Genomic DNA, 13225 nt, shown 5'->3' on the forward strand with positions numbered 1-13225 from the left:
CCCCTCGCACAGCTCTTAAAGTTGACAGAGGTTGTCTAAAGAGCAAGGGAGGTTTCGTCATTCGGAGTTGCGGATGCTGACTAAATCAATGGCCCCTCCCCCGCGTTTTCAATTGACGCCGTTGAAAGACGTTATCTCAAAGCACACAACTTGACACCAACATAGTTGACAACCATCAACTGTTCTGTTGTCAAGAATCGTCATACTGCCCCATCTATCCTTGATTGCATTGCATTGATTTGATTTAACTGGATCTTATTTGAGTGATAACTGTGATACTCTTCCCCCCCGTCCTGCTCCCTTGTTGTCCTCGCCACTTCGCCTCCGCTCGTCTCTTATCTCCGGTTGAAGGTGACAACTATGACTTCCCACGATAGCGTCATTGACAGTCTACCAAATGAAGTGAGAACTTCTACGCGCTTGTATAGTCTATTCATTAAATGACTAACTATCATCAGATTTTTATCTCAATTCTATCTCCACTATCCTCCCAGGAACTCCTCCCACTTGCCCTCATAAATCGCCGCTTCTACTCCCTAGTCACTCGCGTTCTGCATCATCGCCTCCTCCAAACAGCCCCCCTGCCTGATAATAAGCTTATTCTGGAATGCTACCATCCTAGCGACCAGCTTTATACACCTTACCTAGCGTGCCAGTATCAAGGCACCATAACGCGTGACGGGCCCGCCGTCAGCGATGAGGCAACTGCGCTGGGTGACCTACAGCGCCTATATGCGTCGTTCAAACCCACCTTTGCAGAGGAGAATCGTCGGCCAAGGAGGATTAGAGCGAGGTTTACTGAGGCGCAGGCGTCCGAGGATTCCGAAGACGATTCCGCGACGCAGCACATTCATCTCGACGATGGCGAGCTGTTTTCTCAGCTATGCGCCGTTACCAACCTCGTTAAGGAAGGACCCAAGCGTGGGTTGTTTATAAGCCATGTTAACATCGTCGACGGTGTCGTACGAATCTTTCGAAACTGGCTGGCCGAAATGGCAAGCAAGCAGGACTTGTCGAGCGTGGGCCCCGAGAGTATCGTATGGATAGGTCGACATGACAACGTTGGAATACGCTTCCGAGTTGTTCCTGCGGCGTCAGAGACAATGCCTCTTATCTCGGGACCTGACGATGATCCGCCGGTCCATTATACCATGGTCTATGAGGGTAAGTTGCCAGAGACGAGTTTTGATTCGGGTCCTGGCTAACAACTGTCAGAACTTCTCGTGAGAGCTAGTAGCCTCTTGCAGGCTGTGGAACACTCGGCGGTTCAGGAGGTTGCAAACTCTGGAAAGACTCTTGTTATCCATGGGGCTGCACTGTTGTAGTTGATGAAACTTACCGTGGGCAACCCCACTAGGGCTAAGTGCTTGGAGATAGCCACTTCTTCGAGTATTAAGTTCTAACGGGATCGTTTAGCCGTGAGTTATGGAACAGTTATTAGTAGGGAGTCTTCCAGAAACTCAGAGGTTGCAAATGTGGAGTACAGAGCTGCTCTATTCCTTCTCAAAACCGGACCTGGGTGTAAGTGGGAGTCTCAGACATGGCCAAAATGGTCTCATCCAAGGTGTCAGTGTCGAGCAAGTGATTCAACTGATGCAGCACATGGCAGAAGAGACAACCATTTCGGCTCGGCCGAGGCTGGAGAGTAAGCACCGAAACTAGATTCAAAATAGGGAACCAGTGTTGATAGCTCGGGTTAAGTGTTGCGTTTTCGTGGCTTGAGGGTTGCATTTCATTTCATCACCAGCGCGTGATATGAGCTGTTAAGCCTTGATAGGCAAGCCTGAGATTGCCTCTCATCAGGGTGCAAGTTGAGGCCACGCCCAGTTGGTTCAGAAGGAATAGTCTAGCGACAAAAGTGGCGTCATCCCAAAGATCTCGAACAGCAAGGCCCTCTCCCTGACACCATCTGAGATGCTATGGACCCGGCCTTGAAGAAAAAAAGTAGGGATCGCGGGGAAGAACGCGGAGCCGCAGCCCCGTCCCGCGGCTATGTGGCACTGGATCTTGGGATCTTGGGGAAGACTACGAGAGAGGCAATAGGTCAGAGGCTTGGTAAAGGGCTGAGAAACCGGAGCCGTGGCAGAGAGGCACGGCGTCGGATCTCCGTGTGGCTGCGCGCCGCATCCGCAAGGACCGTCCGGGTTTAGACACGGGGGGATCGGTGCGCTCATCTACAGCCTTCCGCGGTGGACGCTAGATGTGTCTCAGAAGCCTTCTGGCTCCCTTGGAGAAGGAGAATGCTAATCTGAGAAGGAAAGATGTGAAGAGCCCGGGTCCCCCGGCGCCGGCGGTGGATTGCGTCCGCGATTGGCGCTCCTCCGAGGGACGGGCTTGCTCCTCCGCGCCTCCACCGCACAATGGGACCACTCCAATCTTTCGGCCCTGGATCTAGGCAACATGGGGGAGAGGGGAAATGAACCAGTGAGAGGAGGGTATTTTGCAAAAGGAGCCAGGATCTGGGTTGGAGGGCGGGGAAACATGCCAGAGTGACGCCGAGAATAAGAGGCCCTTTTGGAGCCCCCAGTTCCCCCTTCTCCCCACCATCTGGATCATCTTGGCTCGCGAGGAGATCGCAGACACGGATCTGCGGAGAAAGGCCCTCGCTCGCGCGGGGAAGGAGAATCACCCAGCCCTGGCGACTGCGGGGGAAAAGATGGGGGTTGAACCATTCTATGACATGAGATGTTTTTGGCTTTTTCATACTAAGAGTAATCCCTCAGCATAATAGAAGCCTTTTTCCTCGAGACGGAGGACAAAGTGCGAAGGACACGGCTGATGTTTGATGTCTGAGAGCAATCTTGATGTCTGTCGAGTAAGCCATAGCATTCGACTAATGCGTTATTCCGCATGTTGTTCTTTTCAGCTCTAGCTGTACGCACCCGTCGTTCATCTCTTTTTCCTCTCAACAAACCGTTCTTGCCTCTTTTCTCTGGCTACCCCAAGTGATACAGACCAGACGCAAGGCGTCGGCGTGGCTGCGGGCACACTGCGAGACGCGGATCGCCTCGCCGTGCCAAGCTTCTAGAAATTAACGCCATGTTATGCTGGTTCCCTAGCCGCCTGCGGCTATCAGCACTAGTTTGCAGTTTCCCACCGACTCCAAATTTATCTCTGCGGGCTGACGCTCCAGGCGGCATGACGGGTGTTTGCCTTGTCGTCTTTGCTCTGCAGACAACATGAAGTTCTGGATAGGCTTTTGGATCCAGTTTGATTTGAGTCGGATGCAGTACGAGATGATACCGGCTTGGGCTTGATTTGTCAGGGGCCCCGGGGCTTCTAAATGGTAGGTATGGAGATGGAGGCAAGTGGATGCGCTGTATGTAAGTGGGCTGGGATATGCCACGGACAACCTCCACCGCATCTACTACCTTACTCAAGAACGGCCAAGGCCACGTCCGCTCGTTTCTTGATCCCCGTTTAGCGACCTTGGCGCATCTCTAAAACGACGACGAGTCATGCTATTGTAACTAATGTATTATCCCGTGTCCGGTGCCTATTACACCGTCATGTTACGTCTTCGGGATATTTTTTTCTCTGGGCGAGGCGAGCCGCCGTCTGGGCGATAAACAAGAAATTTTGGGGTGGCAGGGCCCAGAGTAAGCTTTGAGAAGCGGGCTACAATGTGACAGTAGACTGCAAGAACCCCGGTCTCTTACTGCTGCGCTTGTTTTCTTGAGAGGAAAACTGGGACCGATGATGAGGGGATACAGGCTTCACAGAAACCTGTGTGGGTCTGATGGCAACCCTACTATGTATCTGAAGCCTCAGAAGGCCACGATGAACCATGGGCCAGCACAAAGTGGAGGACAAAGGCCGTTGGGCGGGACAAGTGGCTTGATCGAGGTGGCGGCAAACCACGCGAGGTTCTGGAGGGCGGCAAACAGGTGTGGCAACTCTGCGGCATCTCTCCTGTTTGCTTTGGGTCTGTGTGCCGCGCGGAGCATGGCCTGAGAGGACGTGAAATGACATGACGCGTGCTCTTTTGGTACAAGAAGGGGGTGGGAGGGAAACCAACTGAGAGGGACGAGGCTTTGTACGAGAGAGCGTGTAAGACCATTTGACCGGGGGATGTCATGCACCATCTGTCAAGCGTGTTGCTCAAACGGTGATGGAAGCCAGGGTCGGAATGAGATGCCTACACTGACAAGAGGAAGAGACAGAGGGAGAGGTCGAGAATGAGAAACTCCAACGCCTACGTGAAACATGTTGGCCGTCAGACCTACCTATGACGGAGCCGCCCGCACCCTCCAAATATTTGTCGACTAACTAAAAAAGAAGCATATTCGTTCGCTTCGGGCTGACATTCTCGGTCCCTCCCCGAGCTGTCACGGCTCACACATGGCACAAGCAGGCAGAGAGGGAGCGCCATCTCGCGTGGCCCGCACAACCACCAAGAAGGGAAAAACGAACCCATGGCATGTCTAGCGTTACATGACCCATCTGCCGGGCCCCATAGACGAATCCTACTGCAGCCAGGGAAAGACATGCACCAAAACGTGCCCCCAGGAGGATCATTCATGGTTACAAGGGCCGGTCGTCCCCCTGTACCCCCGTTCTCTCCTCGCCCAACATGCACCGTGACCCCAAACCCCGCAAGAAGGGACAAGATCGACAGATCCCCGAGACTGAAGCAGCAAATCTCTTTCGCTGCGTAGTGGACTCTGCCCTCCCCGCCAACGAACTGAACTGGGGGAAAAGAAAAGCCCCCTCCCCTGCGGGACAGGGAGTAACCCCCCAGTTGTTGCTCTCCGACTGGGGAAGAGTGAAAGACTCTTTTTCTTGAACGTGGTTCGTTGGCTTGGGGGCCTTGTCGGACGGACGGATGGATGGAATAGCATCCCATCCATATTGGAGACGAGGGTCCTCTACTACTCTACTCCTCCATACTGTATGCGCAGAGGTCGTCTCCTCACCGAGTGGCATCCTTGGCGAGAAAACGTGGGCGCAAGCATCCCCACACAGCCATGGCCTCCTCCTCATTTTTTTTCTTCTCGGGGTTGCATTCCCCCATACGGGGGAGTGAGGAGCGAGGTCATCGTGTGTGCGTGCTCGGGGCAAGATGAGAGTAGATTCAAATTAAGTATTAAAGGGCTATGGGATCCTCTTTTGCCCCAGGTTTTTAAAGATCATCATCCACAAGTTTCTTGCTTGCTTGCTTGCCTGCCTCTTTAAACAAGCTTCTCCTCCTTCTTGTTGCTTGTTCCATTATAAACAATCCCCCTCCATCATCTCATTCCCGTTTCTCGCTTCGACAAGCAAAAGTCTCCCCGTTGTTTCACCGTCACTCCCGGCTTCTGGGGTTCATCCCATTCTTGTCTCGCATCTTTGACGAGAATCTCTGGAGCCTCCCTTCTCCTCTGTTCCTTCCCATTGCCGAAATAGTCACTCTCGGCTGGTTGCTGCTTCCTTGTCCTCCATTACTTCCTTCCTCCCACGTTTTTTTTTTCTTCTGGGCTGTCACCACCTGACGCGGCTCCTTCTTCTCTCTACCCCTCGACTCTTAGTCTCTCTCAAATACAACCTCGATATATCTGAGGAATATTGTCACCATGAGCGACATTGATCGGAAAGAAGTCTTCGATGAGAAGGCCTCGACTCACGAGGTCGATCTTGTTAATGACCCTGATGCGGGTCTGACTGGGGAGGAGAGAAAGGAGGCTGTAAGTCACTATCTTTATATGGCAAAGCTGCTTATACTGACTATTCGCAGGAAAAGAAGCTTCTTCGAAAGATTGATACCCAGCTTGTTCCTTGGGTATGATTTCAGTATTAGAGTTAACGATCCATACTAACATCATATAGCTCTGCTTGCTCTACCTCGTTTGCTTCCTTGACCGAACCAACATTGGAAATGCCAAAATCGCAGGCCTCCTCGACGACATCGACATGAACACTTCTCAATTCAACGCTACCCTGACCATCTTCTACATCTCATATGCCGTCTTTGAACCCCTCGCCAACGTTCTCCTGAAGTGGTCCAAGCCCTCCATCTTCATCCCTGCCATCATGTAGGTAGCCGCGCTGACACAGTGTCCGTCGCCTATGTAATGCATGTTGCTGACTCTCCGGGTTCAGGGTTCTATGGGGCGGTGCCATGCTGGGCATGGGTTTCGTTCACAACTGGGACGGTCTCATGGCTGCTCGATGGTTCCTTGGTCTTACTGAGGCTGGGCTGTTCCCCGGTATCAACTACTATCTCTCATGCTGGTACAAGCGTTCCGAGTTTGGTGCCCGCGCCGCCTGGTTCTTCTCTGCTGCTGCTCTTGCCGGCTCTTTCGGTGGCCTTCTGGCTGCTGGTATCCAGAAGATGGACGGTATCTCTGGCATTGCTGGATGGGCGTGGATCTTCATCATCGAGGGTCTTCTCACCATCCTCATCGGTATCGCCTCATTCTGGATGGTGCATGACTTCCCTACTGAGGCTAAGTTTCTCACCGAAGAGGAGCGACGCCGAGTCATCTACCGACTTGCTTCTGACCAGCAGTCGTCTGCCAAGAACGAAGATTTCAAGATGAAGTACCTCTGGCAGTCGCTCACTGACTGGAAGACCTACTGCGGCATGCTCATCTACATGGGTCCCCTGATGCCTCTCTACTCCTTCAGCGTCTTCCTGCCCACCATCATCCAGAACATGGCCTTCACTGACAAGAAGGCTGTCATCAAGAACCAGCTTCTCAGCGTGCCCCCTTATGCCTTGGCTGCTATTGTCACCGTCTGCGTGGGTATGTACTCTGACCGAATCAACAAGCGAGGCATCTTCAACCTTTGCGCTGCCCCTGTCGGACTTGCGGGCTTCGTCATGCTCATCGCTTCGACCAACCCTGCTGTCCAGTATACTGGATGCTTCTTGGGTGCCCTGGGCATCTACCCTGTCATCCCCATCACCATCAGTTGGGTTGCCAATAACGTGGAAGGTGTGTACAAGCGAGGTATCACACTTGGATTTGTCATTGGCTGGGGCAACCTGAACGGTGTTGTGAGCAGCAACGTCTTTATCAACGCCCCTCGCTTCTACGAGGGCCACGGCACAATCCTGGGCTTCATGTTTGCTGGTGTCTTTGGCGGCAGTCTCATCATGTACCTGATGCTTGCACGGGAGAACAGGCTGCGGTTGGCCGGTGAGCGTGACTACCTGATCGAGGGCAAGTCGGAGGAGGAGATCCACGAGATGGGAGATAAGCGACCCGATTTCCTTTACACACTGTAAGGTTTGTTCATGACAAATGAGCAAGAGGGGGGAGATTTGATGCGGAAAGGCATCCACCCATGTAAGGTATACAGACGGAATTATTTTGATACTGTGAGCAGGGATCCCTAGCTAGACTATCAAGTGGCTTGAAGGGTCCAATTGAAGACTTACAATACTGCCATGTTTTCAGCTCGACGGCTGCGTGCATATTTCTCTCATGTGAGAATTTCTCTGACAGACTGTGCTGTCTAAAGTGACAAGTTGGCCTCCAAGCTCGATCCAAGTTTCTAGAAGAGCTAGAAGACGCCATGCTGTAAGTTGCATGGCTGAGGTTGGTCAGTAACTGGACATGTCATGAGCAAACAATGCGGGGGATACGCAGCATGGGGTCTTGTGACGGACGCCTCCCTGCTGAACCTGAGGGTGTGGCATACCGTACAAGGCAGTCTCAAGTTGTTCATGGCTGAAAATAGTAACGGTCGTTGAGACAGGACCACGAGGTGGCTCGTCTGCCCGCCTCCGGATTTACTTGTGCCGTCTTGGGTGTGGACGTCTTTGTTTCGTGTGTGAGGGATGAAAGCCACATAGAGCATACAAACAGGGCAGGAATCTGAACTCAGGTCTCTGTCAGCCATCTTTTTTTCAGCGCGGGAACTTGCATCCTCACCGCAAAAGCAAACCTCTTGGCGCAGGAGCAATTGAACTTGGGATCAAGTTGTCGAGGACATGGGATGTGATATATGAGACTGCTGCGGGAGCATCTCAATGTTTGCTCTTGGGGGCCAGGCTCTGATTGGGGCATGGTATACTATTTCAGATTTGCCAAGACGATCGAGGGTGGAATATGCAAGTCGATATTCGTCGAGGTGCATCTTGTTTGCTCTTTCGTACATGAAATGCCAGCGAATGAACAGGAGCGGTAGCAGCCGACTTCTAATAAGCATTAGCCTATCGATCTTTGAATTGGAGTGTAGGAATATCGACGCCTTTGATGTTGGTTGTCAAAGGGCTTGAGAGGGGAGGACGAGACAGTTATTCAGAGCCACCAAAGCTCAGCCAGGTAGCCTATGCATACTCGAGGTAGGTGCTTCTAAACCTGGAGTACACAATAATTGGGAGGAAAATGATATTCCTTAGCTGTCACTGGCGTCGTGAGCTTTGACACTGACAAGTGATGAAAAAGAATTGTCTGGCACTGTCAAGCCAAGACTCGACGAAGAAATCAAAGCAAGATAAAAAGAGACCAACTTGCCATACTTCTTCCCCCCTTCAAGGATTCTTTCCCAACGGCTACGTGCAGCTCACTGAGGTGTCACGGCGTCGCCAACCTCGACCTCTCTCTCTTGCTCGTTTCCTTTGTGCACCCCCTCTTGTAATCGCACCGAGACCCAAGATCCGGTCGGCAGCCTACAGACACCTCCCTCTCATTTCATCTCTTTTCCCTCGGAAGGATACAGTTACTCAAAGGAACAACAGACAGAGCTTGCTTGGGACACCTCCTCTTTTCCATCTCCTTGTTTCGATTCTTCTCTCTTTCTTGCGCAGACATCGACAAACACTGTCATATACACTACCATCAACAATCAACATCTCTGGGAAACACTCAAACGATATACAAACCATGCCGGAGGCGGCGCACAAGTTAGTCTCCGGCCGCGCCGAGGCGCTGACGGCAGGACAGACGCAGGCGCTGGTTCTGATGGAGCGCATGGGAGGTTCCATCAGCCTAGTCGCCGTCGTCCTCATCTTCATCGCCTACGCTCTGGTTCCTCGAGTCCGAAACGTCCAAAACACGTTCATCGTGTTTGCGAGCATCGCCAATGTCGGCGCTAGTATCGCGAGCGTCATCGCCATGGATGGGCTTGAGCTGGGTGTTGCGTCCCCGCTGTGCCAGGCACAGAGCTTCTTGTTCCACATGTTAGTCCTGTCCTCACTTTCATTGGTATTTCTTGCTGACCGGTATAGGTTCATGCAGTCTGACCCGTGGTGGTCCCTCGCCATGGCCTTCAACGTCTTTCTTGTCTTCTTCTTTCGCACCAGCCCCGATGCCTTTCGCAAATGGTGGTGGCTGTACTGCCTCATATGCTATGGTGGCCCTTTCATAATCGCTCTCTCGTTGCTGCTGGTTAGAAGCCCGCACCGAGGACTTGTGTATGGTCAGGCAACTGTGAGTACTCGAAACATGTCTCCAACACTCTTCGACTAACTATGTATAGATCTGGTGCTGGGTCAATCAGGATTGGGAAAACATCCGTATATACACCTACTACATGCTCATCTGGGTTTGTATTGTCGGGTCTTTGATCTTTTACTTCATGGTCGGATACCATGTCTTTCACTCTCGAAACCAACTCAAGAGTTTCTCGGCATCCAAGAGCAGAGAAGCGGGCGTCTATGAGCAGGTACTTGACAACCACAACCACTCCTTTGAAGCCCTCTAACAGGTATTAAGCCTCGCGTCGATTTTCTTTCGGTGCCTCAAGACTGCTTCTACGGAACCATCGTCACCGAAGTCCAGGTTGTCCACTCAACAGCATCTACATCTGCACTCCCCAACGAACCAAGACCTGCCCATATGCAGCAATCAACACCTCACGTCTCTTTCGACGAGCTCCCCCCTCCGATCCAGACAGCTCCGAGCCAATACTTCTCCACCGTCACGTCCCCAGCCGGCAACCACCACCCCCATCGGTCCCCGCTCCGCCGCATCACGTCGGCGACCAACAAGACGGTCAACAAGTTTGTCGTCGAGGACCCCATCAAGCGAGCCTACCTGCGTACTAGTTTCCTTTTCGCCCTTAGTGTGTTGGTGACTTGGATCCCGAGCAGTTTGAACCGCATCCACAGCTGGCTCGTCGGCACCTCGCCCTACGAGTACCACGTCGCCACAGCTGCAGTCTTGCCACTCCAAGGACTCTGGAACGCCGTCATCTTTTTTGTGACGAGCTGGAGACCTCTGAAGGAGTGGGTCAAGGGCGCCCGCAGCTCTGGGCGTTCGGAAGAGATGGTAGAGACGGCGGTTGGTAACGCACCAGCCGAGACCTCACAGGAGACGTCGGGAAGAGGCGGCGAGAGCTTTCTAGACGACACGGAGTCTGGAAGCGATGTTGAGTTGCGCCGAATGGGGGAGGCGCCTGGTAAGAGATCAGCGAGTCTATGAAGGGGGACGGAGTCTGGGGGTTTGTAACATGTATGACCTGTGATGTATTACGGTTGAGATTTGCTGTTTGATGATTTACAATACCAAGTCAGCCAGAAGCTAGAATACTAGTTTCTGCAAAATCCTAGATAGCTACAATCAACAATTGATTTTTACAGTTATCTTGATATTGGCCTTTGTAATCTCCCCAATCTATGTGTTGCAAATCATCATCCGAGAGTTGTGGTTGGGAGGAAATTCTACAGAAACGGCATGTTTTTGACATCCAACTATCTACCTACCTAGATGCAGAGATCCCGCAAGATATGTCAAACGGACAATAACCAGACCCAAACTTCCCCTCGCGCATTCCAAGCAAAATATGCACATTCATAATCAAGGTCGACAATCAAGTTGCATGCCTCATAACTCTTTCATTGACCGAGTATCTACGTATTTTCTCTTTCTTTTCTATGTTGCCAATACCGGCACCAAAACACCTCTTTCTTTAAGCAGATGACGAAAGTCCAAGCTCCTTGTAGAATGCCTCTGAGCTAGGCTCTCTACCCAAGAACTCCTTCAAGAACTCCAACTCGGGAATGCTGCCACCCCTCTCCAGGACTGTGTGGCGATATCGGCGACCTTCCTCGGCGTTCATGGGGTTCTTCGCAAAGAACGAGTGGAACATGTCGAGAGAGAACACCTCGGAGTAGAGGTAGCCATAGTAGCCGGCATCGTATCCGCCAATAAAGTGACCAATACCAGCATGTCGGTTACCCCATTCACTACTTCACCGTTAGTGTGCTACTCATGGTCAAAGTAATACAATCAATACTTACAGGCCTTGTCCAAGGTCCTCAGGGCCCTTGGTTCCAGAGATGTTGTGTCGAAGCTCGTTCCACAGACGACCGGCATTCAGCTTCTTGACCGCTTCGTGAGACTCGGGCGTATGCACAGTCATGTCGAAGAGTCCAATGGTCAGCTGACCCAGAGCACCAATGGCTGAGTTGAGGCGCTTGGTGGAAACCAGCTTCTCAATCAGCTCATCGGGGATCTGCTCGCCAGTCTCCCAGTGCTTGGAGAGCGACTTGAGCACGCTAGGGGTCCAGCACCAGTTCTCGAGCATCTGGGAAGGTGCCTCGACAAAGTCCAGCACGGTAGAAGTTCCATGGAAGTAGCTGTAGCGGGTACGTCCAGCCAAGTCGTGGATGCCGTGGCCCAGCTCGTGGAACAGGGTCACAACCTCATGATGCTTGAGCAGCGAAGGCTTCTTGGGGGAAGGCTTGCTGAAGTTGCAGACAAGAGCAGTAACGGGGTAGTGCTTCTTGCCATCCTCAGCGATGTAGCCTGGCTCAAGGTTGAAGTTGGCATTGTGGCCATACTTGTTATCACGGGGATGCAGATCCAGGTATAGGTAGCCACAGAAGTTGCTACCTGCAGCCTCGTCATCCCAAACACTGTAGATCAAGACATCCTCGTGCCACACAATATCCTCTGCCTTGCCAGTGGGGCTAAGTCGAGCTCGCTCATCAGGCTTGAGCTCAACGAAAACGAAGCCAAAGATTTCCTCAAAAATCTTGAGCATGCCAGCAAATGTCGACTCAACGGGGAAGTACTGAGAGATCTTGGTCTCATCGACACTGTACTCCTTCTCCTTCTGGATACGCGAGTAGAAGGATGTGTCCCACATGAAGAAGTTGTCGTCAACCGGGAGACCACGTTCCTCAAGGTCCTTCTTCTTGTACTCCAAGAGCTTGTTGATCTCCTTTGCTCCACCCTCAGCCAGCCGGGTTCGAAGATCGTCCAGGAATTCTCGGACAGCTTCAGGGCCCTTGGCCATCTTCTCCTCGATCCGGAGGGCTGCATGATTTTCGTATCCGAGAAGTCGGGCGGCCTCGTCTCGGAGAGTGATGACTTCCTGGAACAATGGCACGTTGATGTTGGCCTTGTTAGATTCCGCAATAGTGTACTTGCGGCGAGTGTCGGCGTTGACGGCGTGCTTGATAAGAGGGAAGTAGTGGTTGTACTTGAAGGAAAGTTTGACCTTGCCCTCGTTCTCTCCGGTACCCTTCTCGAGAGAGTCAATGTCAATGTCATCAGAAGGGACACCTTCAAGCTCCTCAGGTGTGAACCAGATAGCACCCTTCTCCTCGTTGAGGTTGGTCTGGCACTGGATCTCGAGCTCGCTCAGACGCTTCTGGATCTCCTTGAATCTGTCTCGCTTGGGACCGGCAGGAAGACGCAGACCGTTTCGGATGTACTTTTGTCGTTCCTTCTCGAGAACGTGCAGCTGTTCCTTGCTCAGATCTTCAGAAGATCGGTTCGCGAAGGCTCCGTCGACGACCTTGAAGACGTCCTCTCGCATGTTGCACTCGATTCCAAAGTCATTGAAGACTCTCTCAGCCTCGGTGGAGGCATCTCGCAGGTCCTTCTTGGTGGAAACATGGTGATAGAAAGTCAAGATGCGTCGCTGGGTGGCAGCCAAGTTCTCGTCCAGCAGGATAGGCTCCAGAGCTTTGGCAAAGGTAGCCTTGTCGGCAGGGACATCAGCAACCACCGAGTCTAGGACATTCTTGGTAACATCGCAGAGCTTCTTCGTGTCGGCCGCAATCGACTCGGGGGTGGCGGTGAACAGCGGCGGCGCCTGGGGAGGGTTACGGTACTTGTCGGGAACCATGGTGCTGGTCATGAGCTGTCTTGTAGGGATAGCAGAGCGCGCAGCTTGGAATCTGAAGTGACTGGCAAGTGATCCGAGTCGGGAGAAGGCTCGTGAGGAAGCCAGAGTGATGGCGAGGACGAGGACGAGGAGGGAGAGTAGGAGGAGGGGCTTGCGGGAAGCACGCTTGTCCAGCTTGGCGGCCAGGACAAGAAGTGGGTTGTTACTGGCTGGGCAG

At 52.5% G+C, this 13225-nt stretch overlaps 4 protein-coding genes across 4 annotated transcripts; 3 read left to right on the forward strand and 1 right to left on the reverse strand.

Moving 5' to 3' along the window:
• Positions 1 to 360: 360 nt before the first annotated feature.
• On the forward strand, positions 361 to 1660 carry NECHADRAFT_103371 (uncharacterized protein; the record flags this gene model as incomplete). The annotated part of the gene is made up of 3 exons (XM_003045872.1): positions 361 to 402; positions 630 to 1164; positions 1216 to 1660. The coding sequence occupies 3 exons, from the start codon at positions 361 to 363 to the stop codon at positions 1323 to 1325; spliced, it is 687 nt and encodes a 228-aa protein (XP_003045918.1). The 3' UTR covers positions 1326 to 1660.
• Positions 1661 to 5552: 3892 nt separating this feature from the next.
• On the forward strand, positions 5553 to 7210 carry NECHADRAFT_33458 (uncharacterized protein; the record flags this gene model as incomplete). Its single annotated transcript, XM_003045873.1, has 4 exons — positions 5553 to 5663; positions 5714 to 5758; positions 5806 to 6011; positions 6079 to 7210. The coding sequence occupies 4 exons, from the start codon at positions 5553 to 5555 to the stop codon at positions 7208 to 7210; spliced, it is 1494 nt and encodes a 497-aa protein (XP_003045919.1).
• Positions 7211 to 8813: 1603 nt separating this feature from the next.
• NECHADRAFT_34028 (uncharacterized protein) lies at positions 8814 to 10352 on the forward strand (the record flags this gene model as incomplete). The annotated part of the gene is made up of 4 exons (XM_003045874.1): positions 8814 to 9109; positions 9158 to 9359; positions 9409 to 9594; positions 9645 to 10352. 4 exons carry the CDS (start codon positions 8814 to 8816, stop codon positions 10350 to 10352), a joined length of 1392 nt encoding a protein of 463 aa, XP_003045920.1.
• Positions 10353 to 10754: 402 nt separating this feature from the next.
• Positions 10755 to 13008, reverse strand: NECHADRAFT_58007 (uncharacterized protein; the record flags this gene model as incomplete). The annotated part of the gene is made up of 2 exons (XM_003046439.1): positions 10755 to 11116; positions 11171 to 13008. The coding sequence occupies 2 exons, from the start codon at positions 13006 to 13008 to the stop codon at positions 10840 to 10842; spliced, it is 2115 nt and encodes a 704-aa protein (XP_003046485.1). The 3' UTR covers positions 10755 to 10839.
• Between the last annotated feature and the right edge of the window lie 217 nt (positions 13009 to 13225).

Source organism: Fusarium vanettenii (assembly GCF_000151355.1).
Source record: "Fusarium vanettenii 77-13-4 chromosome 2 genomic scaffold NECHAsca_18_chr2_1_0, whole genome shotgun sequence".
NCBI lineage: Eukaryota > Fungi > Ascomycota > Sordariomycetes > Hypocreales > Nectriaceae > Fusarium > Fusarium vanettenii.